The sequence below is a fragment of the Eleutherodactylus coqui genome, chromosome 7, assembly GCF_035609145.1.
Source record: "Eleutherodactylus coqui strain aEleCoq1 chromosome 7, aEleCoq1.hap1, whole genome shotgun sequence".
NCBI lineage: Eukaryota > Metazoa > Chordata > Amphibia > Anura > Eleutherodactylidae > Eleutherodactylus > Eleutherodactylus coqui.
In genome coordinates this window covers 100,190,542-100,205,103 of record NC_089843.1, presented here as the reverse complement: position 1 = coordinate 100,205,103, position 14,562 = coordinate 100,190,542, and the positions used below count along the sequence as shown (strand labels likewise).

General features: G+C 44.3%; 1 protein-coding gene across 1 annotated transcript in view; it reads right to left on the bottom strand.

The window, feature by feature from the left end:
• Positions 1 to 1,158: 1,158 nt before the first annotated feature.
• Positions 1,159 to 14,562, bottom strand: part of ENPP6 (ectonucleotide pyrophosphatase/phosphodiesterase 6) — a 33,873-nt gene continuing 20,469 nt past the window's right edge. Inside the window, exons 5-8 of the mRNA XM_066573476.1 lie at positions 6,870 to 7,049; positions 2,151 to 2,288; positions 1,953 to 2,076; positions 1,159 to 1,500 (exon numbers count right to left, since the gene is read on the bottom strand). Coding sequence (XP_066429573.1) covers positions 1,295 to 1,500; positions 1,953 to 2,076; positions 2,151 to 2,288; positions 6,870 to 7,049 — 648 coding nt within the window. The 3' untranslated portion in view covers positions 1,159 to 1,294. The remainder of the gene's footprint in view (positions 1,501 to 1,952; positions 2,077 to 2,150; positions 2,289 to 6,869; positions 7,050 to 14,562) is intronic.

The window sequence follows — 14,562 nt, the reverse complement described above, 5'->3', positions numbered from 1 at the left end:
CACTATGGCATTGGGATTTGTGTCCCAAGACAGAAAGACCTAATATTTATTTTCCAGCACATACTTTTCAATCACTCTTTGTGAAGGATCATTCATTACATTAGTTATCCTTAAGGTGCCCATATATCTTCAATAGCCGTAATCATCCAACTCCCCCAAACACATGAACGCTCACTTCGGCTGAGCATTCATGTGTTCTTCATGGGGAGTATGAAGAAAGGTGCTGCCAGACAGCTTTAGTGGTGGCTTATCTCCAGGAAGAACAAAAGGATCACAGATGATGTGACGGGAGGCACCTATACATGTACAAATGTAACGTGTTCTTCCACCCCTCCCAATGCTATGGGGGCCTTGTATGACTTAGTTATTTGGTAATGCTTTTTTTTTTTTTTTCTTGTCTCTGTGTAATTATGCTATGTTCCCTTTAAGAGATACGGCACTGCCTTCCTCTTACAAGCGTGAAAGGTGAAGTGTGCTTTTCCGAGAGTGGGTTGAAGACTAGAGAGAATGAGGATAGACTCTATAATGACTCCAGATGAGAACGACCTACTCTAAGAGGTACTTCCATGAGAAATCTTCCCCTGGAATTGAGGAGCACGACCTGGAACACTTTTGAATCAGACTTATGCTTACTTCTGGAATTACTTCATGACACAGGTGAGAAATAATCCGGCTTGTTGAATGGCACAGTTTTCCATTAAAGAGAGCTAGCATAATAAGAGTCATGTGGTCACAACCTGGACACCCCCACACTTCCCCACCTCATGTGCCTTACGTTGAGGGAATATGGAAGCGAATGTTTTCCCAAAAACAAATAGTAGTGTTGAGCTGTACTACAGCTTGCTGCCCACACACTCTCTCCCCACAGACAACCCCTTTAATTTGGGCCATGTACATCCCCTGACAAAACTGCTGCCTGACATTTCCCTACAGTAGTCACTAAAGCGTAGACGGTTTGAGTTCACCAGAGTGAGAGTTGCAACTTGTTAGCAGCTGTCAGGTCTGGTTTAGAGAGGGGTCCCAAGCACCTTCTTTGACGTCCATATGCCCAAATCAAGCATATGAACAAGGGATGTCTTTGTCAGACAACCCCTTTAAATTACATACAACAAGACAATGATGGCAGTTATGCAGTATAGGGTTGTTTAGTGTCAGACAGAACAAGCAAAAAGTAATTACAGCTGTTGCCAAAATATTGTTAAACGTGCTAAAATTTAATATTTTATATGAAAGATAAAAATGTTAGAAAATCCCTTATTATCAATGCTAGAAAAGAAATCCTAGAAAACAATTGCTAAATCCATTGTGCTACAAGTGTGAAGAGAAGGAATATCATTGTGAAAGAGTTCAGGATAGTAGGATGTGCTTCATTTCTCAACATGCTCTCCACCCTGGACCATGATCCATTGTTAGGCTGTGGCTCCATACCCAGGACTTTGCACATTACATTGTAAACATCGACTGCTTTGATTGGTGCAGATCTGTAGTTCTCTTTAAAATCTGAAACAGAAAATGAAAGCATTAACCACTTCAGCAATTTTAGTATGCCATAGCTATCCCACGGCTAATGTGTTTTGAAGAAACTGATAAAAAATTAATGAAATTGTACAATGAAAATGTGTATTGTTTTCTAATATACTTTGAGTTTCAACTTCTTGTCAAGATCTCTGCTTCTAGTTGAAGAATAGAAAGATTTGTGTTTGCATGCTGGCTGAAACCCTACCTTGTACTACTGCAGTACAGATGAAGAAGAAAAGAGACAGATACGCACAAACACTGGCTGCTGTCAGGGGTGGATTTCGCTGCGGGCTCTCGCATGTGGAATCCGGCAATGGCGTGTGCAGGCAGCCTTAGTTTCCATGTGTACAATCCATTTTATCACTTTGTTATGTTGTGGGACAGGCTAACTTGGATCATCATCATAAAGGGCAAACATCTATATCAGTAATTACCTGGGCCAGATGCCAAAAAGAATGCTCTCATGTCCATCAACTCATTGTCATATCCATGCCACCCATGCTGCCAGCCTTGATTAGGCGCTGTGCCATTATTCCAAAAGGGAAGTTTCTCTTTACTCTAAATAAAACAGAATGGAAAAGTACTGTACGAAACATACAAACAAAAACTAGAATTGCCTGCTTCATGCCTACCTCAGCTATGAACCAGCCTTGTTCAGCTACCAAAGTTAATGGAGCCACAAATTTTCCCTTCCTGTAATAAAATCGGTCTGGAATTTGGTCTTTTTCATAGACAGCCATGTGCTGGACTTCTTTCAACTGGTTGTACACCTGTCAAATGCCACAAAACATTGTGAGAAGACATGGTACCCGGTCACACTAAAAATTAATTAATTTGAGCAGCCTACAAATATTCATTTTCAGTTGTTTTTTCCACCCAATAATATCCACAAGCGATTATGTGCTTTATGAAATTTATTTTTAAACATCCTGAGAGAATTGTCAGTCAGAGTGGCTACAGAGACCATCTCTCACTTTAGTGCATGACTTTTTAGGTCTTCCAAAGGACCATCCATTGCGGTCAATAGTAACTGTGTCACAGCTCGCTGGCCGTGTCTGATCAGGATGATGTCACGGCACCAGCCCTGGCCCACATGATCCACTCATCGGGCGCATGCTTAGTGTCATTTAAGTGTTTGATGCTGACCTGAGTACTTCTCTACTGGTGTGTGGTTGGATTGGTCAGCAGGGAGGGCTGTGTCTTAGCCAGCCAATCAGCACCTGTCTGTACACATTTCTAGTCAGTTTTGCGGTTCCTGTCCTCTTCTACTCTCAGATAAGTCTTTATGGTGTTAAGGATATTTTGGGTGTTATAACATCTGTCTCCTGACTCGTTGCTATTTCTGCATTGGTATTTCATCTGGTTCATTTTGTGCTTGTTTAGTATCTCTAAGGAGAGTCAGGGTTACCTCCGCTTCCTGACATGGGGTCGCCCTTATCAGGATAAGTGCTCCATTTTTGGGTAGGATCTTCACATTAGTAGGTTAGGGTCAGATTTCCTGTTCCCCCACTTCTTGTTTAGATAATAAATATTTTGTGTTTTCTGTGTTAGTATATCGTCTGGATATCCGTCTTTTTAGAACACCAAATTATGTGCAATCCAGCTTGGGCGTAACGCCATGTAATGCGTAAGAAAACAGGACTCTGATCTCTCTAAAGATATGATAAAAATGTAATCAGCACATAATTTTGGGCCTAAAAAAAGACACAAGGATAACATACGGATAATAATAGTAAAGCCTTTTTTCCAGTTATTATAGATTTCTTGCACAGATGTTAAATTTTAAACTTCATTTCTGATCCCTCCAGTGCCAAACTAGTGCCAACACCCTATATCACATAATTTATCTAGTGAGATGTGAACTATATTACTTTCCACAAAATGTGTCAGGCGCAGTATTTGACAGTAATTACATTAATATACAGTATATGTGCACGATGTCTATGTAGGACATACTAGGCTGCTAATAATGTTTTTATTAGGGGCTCGGGGGACTATGTGAATACAAAATGTGTTCTGGTCACACACTAGGTGTTCAGTTACTCATAGAATGTGCTTCGAATGCATTTTAGTCTTGAAATGTTTAACAGAGCTTCAGTGTAAAATGACATTACGGGTTCATTTCTAGCAAGACACAAAAGTTTGACAAAAGATGGTTTGCATTTGATTCTTTAGGTAAACTAATATATCAGTTTATATATCAATAGATAATATATATAAATCCTTTGTTATTCAACCTAAATTTGAAAAAAAAGGAATCTTCTCAAAAATCAAGATCCTAAATAGAGATGAGCGAGTATACTCGCTAAGGCACATTACTCGAGCGAGTAGTGCCTTAGCAGAGTATCTCCCCGCTCGTCTCTAAAGATTTGGGGGCCGGCAGGGAGCGGCGCGGGAGAGCGGGGAGAAACGGAGAGGAGATCTCTTCCCCTCCCCCCCCCCCCCCCCCGCCCGCCCCCCCCCCCCCCGCCCGCCCCGCCCCGCCCCCGCTACCCCCTGCTCCCAGCTGCAACTCACCTGTCACCCACGCCGGACCCCCGAATCTTTAGAGATGAGCGGGGAGATACTTGGCTAAGGCACTACTTGCTCCAGTATACTCGCTCATCTCTAATCTTAAATTAAGCAGAGAGGGATTAAAGAGGTTTTTGGCTTCTGGTTAATACAGCTTAATCACCTTTTGTGGCGCTGATGATCGATTGGGGTCACAGCTGCAGCACCCCCGTAATCAGCTCATTGTTGGAGGCTTCTTGTAACAAAAGGGAGTTGACCTAAGCCTACATCCACTTTTAGGACAAGCTTCTCCTCTGCTTAATACCATGTGGCTTTATGAGTATTTGTAGATTCCAGTAAAATGTTATATCATTCCATAAAGAGAAAAATATTTTGGGTTTCAGTTTGTTTTTGTCGCATCTCCATTTGCTTTTTGCACATAGATAACATAACACCTTATCTCTGGGCTATCTAAATTGGATTAACCCCTTGATGTGGCCCTTTTTTCTCCTATTTTCGTTTTTTCCTCACCCCTTTAAAAAACAAAAAAACGTAACTCCTTTATCCATTGATGTATGAGGGCTTGTTTTTTTGCAGGACGAGTTGTATTTTTCAGTAGTACTATTTAATGTACTGAAAAACTTTTAAAAAATTTTAAGTGAAGTAAAATGAAAAATATGCTTTTTTTTTTTCTTCCCGGACAACGTTCACCATGCGGGGTAAATAATACGTTACTTTGATAGATTAGACTTTTACAGACACAGTGATGCCAAATATGTATTTTTGTTTTATTATTTAGATTCCTTTATTCTAAATACGGCAAAAGACGAGTGTTTTGAAATGTTATTACTTTTTTTAAAACTATTTTGTAAAACTTTAGTGTTCTGATTTTTACTCTTTTTTTTTCAATCTAGTGATGTTTTGATCGCTCCTGCAGTATGATGTAATGCCACAGGATTACATCATACTGCCATCCGGCAGGCAATCAAGCCACCCCACACGGATGGCTTGAAAGGCATTCTGTCATGACAGCTCTGGGGCCTTTCTGAAGGCCCCCGGCTGCCATGGCACCTGCACGGCTTCCTGTGATCTCATAATGAGGGGGGCCATGCAGGACGATGTTCGGGGGATTTAAATGCCGCTGTCAGAAGGGTTAATAGCACTGCTTCAGCCAGCCCCCGCGAGATCACCCCGCGATCTCTCTTCATAATACCCCAATCCCGCAGGACATAACTGTATGTCCTACAGCGGGAAGGGGTTAATTCCCAACGGCCACGGCTTTAAGTGTGCCTTAAAAACACATCCCTAATCTAACTTTCCTCCATTTACCCCGCTTCTACGATCTCTCTTGGAAACCTGAGCCCCCTCATCCCACTGCATCCTCCAAACACCCTAATGCACTTCTTACCTGCATATACAGAGATACAACCGGTGACTGGTTTATACAGCTTTATGCATAGCTATCTTATAAAAAAAATGGCTGGACCATTGTATAGAACAAGCACTTGCACCTTGTGTCACCCCTATTTTCTCATAGATTGTAAGCTCCTGTGTGCAGGGACTTCACCCCTATGGTTCAAACTGTCTGTCGGTTTAGTACTGTATGTTAGGTCTTATTTTGTGCATGTTCCCACTGACTTCTAAAGTGATGTGGAATATGTTAGCGCTATAGAAATAAATATTTACTATTTATTAAAACATGAATGGCCACCAGAATACAACTGATGCCACAGCGAAAATGTGGTAAAGTTTAACCCCTTTGTGACCACCCTATTTTTTGCTTTAAGAAACCAAGCGTTTGTCATAGTCGCATTGCAAGAGCCATAACTTGTTAACATCACTGTATGTGAAACAAGTTGTATTTTTTAATGGCACCACTCTGGCTTACACGTATTGTATAATTTTTCTTTATTTATTTTTGGGGGGGAGTAGTGGGGAGGGAGAAAAAAACCCTTCGAAATTCTGCCATTGTTTTTTGGTTTTGTTTTTACGGCATTCACTATTCAGTATAAATAACATAATAATGTTCTTATCAGGATCAGCACGATTATTGCAATACCAAGTTCAGCAAAAGCATGTTTTTAAAGAAAAATAATTGAATCTGCATCGCCGCATTATAAGCCCGATTAAATTTGTAATTTTCCGGCGACTAAGCTGTGGTATTTTTTTGTTTTTTGCAGGAAGAGTTGTAAAGTTTTATTTGGTATTTTATCCATTTAAAAACCCATTTTTGTGGGGAAAAATGTGTTATTTTTTTCCCACAAAAACAGACACAGCGGCCTTTGTCAGGCTTCAACCTGTCATTGGAACCCATTTGTAACTTGCAATCTGACTGCTGGGTGCCAATAGATGACAGAAGGAGCGCCCTCCTCTTGTCATCTGCTTAAATGCTGCAATTGCTATTGATTGTAGCATGTAAGGGGTTAAACTGTCAGGATCTGAGGTTTCTTCGCATCTGGCAGTTAGAGCGGGAGACTGGCTATCAGTAGTCAGCAGAGAATAATGATATCACACTATTTATTCTGCACGCTGAACGCCATAAATATGAAATCCAAAAAACAAATGGCAGAATTTCTCTTTTTTTCCCCAATCTCCCTACAAATTTTTTTACAAAAGTTATGCAATACATTATATATACCCAAAAATGATGCCATCAAAAAGTACAACTTGTCCTGCAAAAAACAAGCCCTCATATGGCCGTGCCAATGGAAAAATGAAAGAGTTATGGCTCTTGGAACACGACTGCAAAATTAGTTGAAATTAAATGATTAGACCATCTAAAAAAACCTGCCCTGGTGGGTATGACAGGGTGGTAAGAAACTCAAGGGGTTAATGCATAGCTCAGGAATGGCACCACATACCTTGGTGTGCTTACCCTCTGCAGGCCATAGACTCACAACAGGACCTCTGTCTTTTATTTGTACAATGTCATTAAAATCAATATATTTTGCCAGCTCTATCACTTTCTCCATCCAGAATATATCCGTCATTCCATGGTCAGAGAAGAGAATTATATTTACTTCATTTTTTAGTCCACTTTCCTAACAAAAAAACAATAATTACTCAACAACATGGATCATAAAAGATGATATCTATCTATGAATACTATCTTGTCTTTTAATTAAAATAGGTCCCAAATTACTTACTGATGTATTTCTTCATATATATCTTTTTTTAATGATCAGATGTTCTGTAACAGACCACCAAATTCCCAGTATAGACAAAGTTAAAATCAGAGGTGTAGCTAGGTCTTCCTTCACCTGAGGTAGAGGCTTAGTTCAGCTCTCCCGATACAATTTAGCCAAACAACCTAAAATTAATACCAATGCACAATTTGACCTAATCCGCGTCCTTTTTTTTTCCCACGGAACATTGGTCTGTAAAAAAAATTGCTTGTCTTAACCCCCTAACGACTCCCCATATACATTTTTACAGTGACCATTAGGAATGAGGAGTGGGTGCTTGACTGTTGGATAACAGCTTGGTACTTGCTCAAACAGTAAGCATCGGAGAAACCTCATATCCCAGCTGTTTAAGATCTAACATGTTGCGATTTTTTTCTACGCTGGCAGAAATCGCAATTCGATTCTGGTGCGGACACTGACCACGGAATTCTGCAATGCAATTCTATTCGTGTGCCACTGGCCTAGAGAGAGATCGAAAGGAAATAATGTAAGGGCAGGCTAGATATGGACCATGTGGTCTTTTTCTTCCATCAATTTTCTATGTTTTATGGTTAGCTTCCCTAGTTCCAGCTACCACTTGCTACAACATGCAGCCAGATATGCACATCTTAGTCATAACTGTCTGAGATGAGAGTAACCCTTTAATGGTATTGTTTTGCAGGTGATCTGGAGCCTTGTATCAGAAAAAATGGGTTGGATAAGACCAGAGCCATCGCTAGAAGCTAAAGTCACTAGACTGCGACGGACTGACCTTAGCCATGTCATGTGTGCAAACTCACTAGAAAAGTCAATAATGTTGGGAATGACCAGTGGAACCAGAAGAAAGGGCCCAACAAAGAATACGGTGGCTCAACACCATCAGAATGGATACCAGTATGTGCATCAAGCAGTTGAAACAAGCAGTGCTTGACAGGGAAGAATGGAGAATGTTAGTCTATAAAGTCACCGAGAGTCGGACATGACTAAATGGATAGATTGATAAGAAAAAAAATGAGCTCTGATCTCAATAAATATTTATAATAAAATGTAATCAGAACATATGTCATTTTGGGCCTAAAATAAGATAAAATATAAATAATATTAAACAGTAAAACATTTTTCCCTTGTTATGGATTTCCTGCAGAGCAGTACTGCAGCACAGATGCAGAATTGTAAAATTTATTTCTGATCCCGTTAGTACTAAATTGGTGCCAAACCTTCTATATCAAATAACTCCTCTAGTTACATTTCATCTAATTTCTTTTACAAAAAATGTGTCGGGGCACTATTTAATGATACCTTATGTACTAAAAGGTAAGAGGGGGATATTGGAATGGTTAATAGTGTCTTCAATACGGGCTCGGGGGCTATGTGAGCACACAATATGTTCTGGTCACACACCCGGTGTTCTGTTACTCGGGGAATGTGCTTCGAATGCATTTTAGTTTTAAAATATTTAACAGATTTGAGTGCAAAACAACAAAACGTTGATAAAAAGAGGATTAGTGCTGATGACGGGTCCCAAAGAACCAAATACAAACCATCACTTTCTAAACTGAAAACAATTTTGCCCAAATCAGGATCTTATAATATTTAGCAGAGAGGTATTAGAGGGGTTGTCTGATTTTCAGTTCATGGGCTGAAAGTAGGTGACCCGCTGAGTCCATGGATGTAAGTATTATACTTATTTGCCCTGTCCTGGAAAGCCGTATATTTCTGTCCTGGGTGAGGGTTGTTGTGTGCTTTATGACACTGCCAGTGTAGCTGCGAGATCAATGGCAGAAGTGTGGCTGATACGCATAGCGGAGCTCCTGCCTTAACGGCCAGGATCGGAGGTAACTCCAATCTGTGCAATGTAAAGGCCCATTTATGCACAACGATTGTCATTTAAATAAATGAATGACTCAATTTCTTTGCTTTCAAAGAGCGTTTACACGTAGAGATAATTGTTTGAATTCCTCGTCATTTTGCTCATTCCCTGGGTCATTTGGTAGTGCTTATATGTAAAGATAAGTGGACTATTGTTTGCTCAGGTTGGTGTGTGTATATACAAAGAATCCCTAGGTGGGAGTTTTTTAATTAGTGCAAAGAAAAAGCCATTGTCTACTGTAGCAGTATGTAGAATGAGTTTTGATTAAATCATTTTGTTTAGCTGGGCAAACAATCAGCTTCCCCTCAAGTTGTTTGAACGACTGAACAACTGCTGTTTAAACCTAAGGACAAGCAGATGAACTAGCGACTATTTTTATGCAAGCTGAAACTCAGAGACCAACAAAAAATCAACAAATTATGTATGATGGCTTCGCTTTTACACGTAACAATTATCACTCACTTTCGCTCGTTTCAACGAACTTTGATCGACAATGCAATGTTGAGGTGTTTGCTGAAATCCCCAAAAGTTGAAATAGTAGCTAGGGGCCTAACAATAATCTCCCAGTGTGCGATCTATAGAAGCCTAGATGCAGAGTCTAAATTTCTGATTATCAGTGTAAAACAGTATTTTTGTGTATTATACAAATGATTGCATGGTCCAGTCCCCTAGTGAGAACCACAAAAAAGAACCACATTTTTTCCACTCACTTATTGCGTTTTTATACATAAAATAAAAATATAAAGAACCTAAACGTAAATTGTATTGTTGCGTCTGTAGAAAAATGTAATAAACTGGGGATCTCATAACTTCCTTAACTCACCATCTCAGCTGACTGCTTACCCACTGCAAGTACTTTTTTACAGATCCTCTTAGTGTTGTGACCTTATTAGCGATGACAATTCACTCACGCCATAGTGATATCGCATCCACTATGGTCACCTGATGTTCATATATTTTGTTTACGATGGTTGTTTAGGAAGGGGTATAGAAGTTGCAGTCACACGAATGGGCCATGATGCTACAAGGGACCCAATTGCTCCTCCAAGGAGGACACTGGCACTATCACAGTCCCATTACAGTATTTTTAAATACAGACCCATAATCCATGTTAAAAATAAAAAAATCGTAGCATGTTCTATTCAATTTCTCAGCCAACAGTCTTCCCTTTCAGGTCAGTGGATTCGCAAAAAAAAACACAAAGGGCACAAATGGAGACGACATCCGTGTGTCTTCCTTTCTTCATGGATAACTGTTAAGCAATAGAGATGAGCGAACGTACTCGTCCGAGCTTGATACTCGTTCGAGTATTAGCGTGTTCGGGATGCTCGGTACTAGAGGCGAGCACCACGCGATGTTCGAGTTACTTTCACTTTCATCTCTGAGACGTTAGCGCGCTTTTCTGGCCAATAGAAAGACAGGGAAGCCATTACAACTTCCCCCTGCGACGTTCAAGCCCTATACCACCCCCCTGCAGTGAGTGGCTGGCGAGATCAGGTGTCACCCGAGTATAAAAATCGGCCCCTCCCGCGGCTCGCCACAGATGCATTCTGACATGCATTCTGACAGAGATCAGGGACAGTGCTGCTGATGCTGCTGCTGCTATAGGGAGTGTTAGGAGTTATTTTAGGCTTGAAGAACCCCAACGGTCCTTCTTAGGGGCACATCTGACCGTGTGCAGTACTGTTGAGGCTGCTGTGAGCAGTGTTGCACAATTTATTTTTTTTGTGTATCGGGCGTGCAGAGCATTGCGTCCTCAGTCTGCAGTCATTGTACAGAGTATAGGGCCAGTACTAGTGAGGCAGGAACAGCGGGAAAGGTGAAAGAGATATACTGTGTATATAGCCAGTGGGCTTTTTCAAACAAATTTGGGAAAAATACTATCTTTGGGCTGCCTGTGACCATCTTGAGTGTACTTCGTTTTTGCTGGGGGTAGTAGTCCTAATTATTACGCAGCTAAGTGTTACAGCAGGCTTGCGCAAAATTGTTTCCTGGCTCTGCGTTGCCCGTTACATCACCACCGTCATCCCGTCCAGAGGGAAACAGTCTGCAGTAATTTTACATAGTATAGGGCCAGTACTGATGAGGCAGGGACAGTGGGAAAGATGAAAGAGATATACTGTCTATATAGGCAGTGGGCTTTTTCAAACAAATTTGGGAAAAATACTATCTTTGGGCTGCCTGTGACCGTCTTGAGTGTACTGCGTCTCTGCTGGGGGTAGTAGTCCTAATTATTACGCAGCTAAGTGTCACAGCAGGCTTGCGCAAAATTGTTTCCTGGCTCTGCATTGCCCGTTACATCACCGCCGTCATCCCGTCCAGAGGGAAACAGTATACATATATACGCTGCCTACAGTATCTGTCTGCTGTCTCAGCTCAGCCTTTAAAAAAATAGAAGCAAAATACTTAAGGCCTACTAGTGGCCTTTGGACACTTGACTACTTCTGCGCGGTGAATTCCACTAGCTCAGTCATACGCACCTACGTCTCACTACAGGCTTGCGCAAAATTCTTTCCTGGCTCTGCTGTGCGTTCTGTAAGCGAAGTCAGCCTCCAACCACAGGCCAATAAGCGGCACATTTAATTACAGCGTTCTGTTTCTGCACTACTGGTAATACACCATGCTGAGGGGTAGGGGTAGGCCTAGAGGACGTGGACGTGGGCGAGGACGCGGAGGCCCAAGTCAGGGTGTGGGCAGAGGCCGAGCTCCTGATCCAGGTGTATCGCAGCCGACTGCTGCGGGATTAGGAGAGAGGCACGTTTCTGGCGTCCCCAGATTAATCTCACAATTAATGGGTCCACGCGGTAGACCTTTATTAGAAAATGAGCAGTGTGAGCAGGTCCTGTCGTGGATGGCAGAAAGTGCATCCAGCAATCTATCAACCACCCAGAGTTCTACGCCGTCCACTGCTGCAACTCTGAATCCTCTGGCTGCTGCTCCTCCTTCCTCCCAGCCTCCTCACTCCATTACAATGACACATTCTGAGGAGCAGGCAGACTCCCAGGAACTGTTCTCGGGCCCCTGCCCAGAATGGGCAGCAATGGTTCCTCTCCCACCGGAGGAGTTTGTCGTGACCGATGCCCAACCTTTGGAAAGTTCCCGGGGTCCAGGGGATGAGGCTGGGGACTTCCGGCAACTGTCTCAAGAGCTTTCAGTGGGTGAGGAGGAGGACGACGATGAGACACAGTTGTCTATCACTCAGGTAGTAGTAATTGCAGTAAGTCCGAGGGAGGAGCGCACAGAGGATTCGGAGGAAGAGCAGCAGGACGATGAGGTGACTGACCCCACCTGGTTTGCTAAGCCTACTCAGGACAGGTCTTCAGAGGGGGAGGCAAGTGCAGCAGCAGGGCAGGTTGGAAGAGACAGTACGGTGGCCAGGGGTAGAGGCAGGGCCAGACCAAATAATCCACCAACTGTTTCCCAAAGCGCCCCCTGGCGCCATGCCACCCTGCAGAGGCCGAGGTGCTCAAAGGTGTGGCAGTTTTTCACTGAGAGTGCAGACGACCGACGAACTGTGGTGTGCAAGGTTTGTCGCGCCAAGATCAGCCGTGGAGCCACCACCACCAGCCTCACCACCACCAGCATGCGCAGACATATGATGGCCAAACACCCCACAAGGTGGGACGAAGGCCGTTCACCGCCTCCGGTTTGCACCACTGCCTCTCCCCCTGTGCCCCAACCTGCCACTGAGATCCAACCCCCATCTCAGGACACAGGCACTACCGTCTCCCGGCCTGCACCCACACCCTCACCTCCGCTGTCCTCGGCCCCATCCAGCAATGTCTCTCAGCGCACCGTCCAGCCGTTGCTAGCGCAAGTGTTTGAGCGCAAGCGCAAGTACGCAGCCACGCACCCGCACGCTGAAGCGTTAAACGCGCACATAGCCAAATTGATCAGCCTGGAGATGCTGCCGTATACGCTTGTGGAAACGGAGGCTTTCAAAAACATGATGGCGGTGGCGGCCCCGCGCTACTCAGTTCCCAGTCGCCACTACTTTTCTCGATGTGCCGTCCCAGCCCTGCACGACCACGTCTCCCGCAACATTGTATGCGCCCTCACCAACGCGGTTACTGGCAAGGTCCACTTAACAACGGACACGTGGACAAGCACAGGCGGGCAGGGCCACTATATCTCCCTGACGGCACATTGGGTGAATTTAGTGGAGGCTGGGACCGAGTCAGAGCCTGGGACCGCTCACGTCCTACCCACCCCCAGAATTGCGGGCCCCAGCTCGGTGTTGGTATCTGCGGCGGTGTATGCTTCCTCCACTAAACCACCCTCCTCCTCCTCCTACGCAACCTCTGTCTCGCAATCAAGATGTGTCAGCAGCAGCACGTCGCCAGCAGTCGGTGTCGCGTGGCGTGGCAGCACAGCGGTGGGCAAGCGTCAGCAGGCCGTGCTGAAACTACTCAGCTTAGGATAGAAGAGGCACACGGCCCACGAACTGCTGCAGGGTCTGACAGAGCAGACCGACCGCTGGCTTTCGCTGCTAAGCCTCCAACCGGGCATGGTCATGTGTGACAACGGCCGTAACCTGGTGGCGGCTCTGCAGCCTCACGCACGTGACATGCCTGGCCCACGTCTTTAATTTGGTGGTTTAGCGCTTTCTGAAAAGCTATCCACGCTTGTCAGACCTGCTCGGAAAGGTGGGCCGCCTCAGCGCACATCTGCGCAAGTCCTAGATGGACGCTACAACGCTGCGCACCCTGCAACATCGGTTTAATCTGCCAGTGCACCGACTGCTGTGCGACATGCCCACACAGTGGAACTCTACGCTCCACATGTTGGCCAGGCTCTATGAGCAGCGTAGAGCTATAGTGGAATACCAACTCCAACATGGGCGGCGTAGTGGGAGTCAGCCTCCTCAATTCTTTACAGAAGAGTGGGCCTGGTTGGCAGACATCTGCCAGGTCCTTGGAAACTTTGAGGAGTCTACCCAGATGGTGAGCGGCGATGCTGCAATCATTAGCGTCACCATTCCTCTGCTATGCCTCTTGAGAAGTTCCCTGCAAAGCATAAAGGCAGACGCTTTGCGCTCGGAAACGGAGGCGGGGGAAGACAGTATGTCATTGGATAGTCAGAGCACCCTCATGTCTATATCTCAGCGCGTTGAGGAGGAGGAGGGGGAGGAGCATGAGTAGGAGGGGGAAGAGACAGCTTGGCCCACTGCTGAGGGTACCCATGGTGCTTGCCTGTCATCCTTTCAGCATGTATGGCCGGAGGAGGAGGAGGAGGAGGATCCTGAAAGTCATCTTCCGAGTGAGGACAGCCATGTGTTGCGTACAGGTACCCTGGCAAACATGGCTGACTTCATGTTAGGATGCCTTTCTCGTGACCCTCGCGTTACACGCATTCTGGCCACTACGGATTACTGGGTGTACACACTGCTCGACCCACGGTATAAGGAGAACCTTTCCACTCTCATACCCAAAGAGGAAAGGGGTTCGAGAGTGATGCTATACCACAGGACCCTGGCGGACAAACTGATGGTAAAATTCCCATCCGACAGCGCTAGTGGCA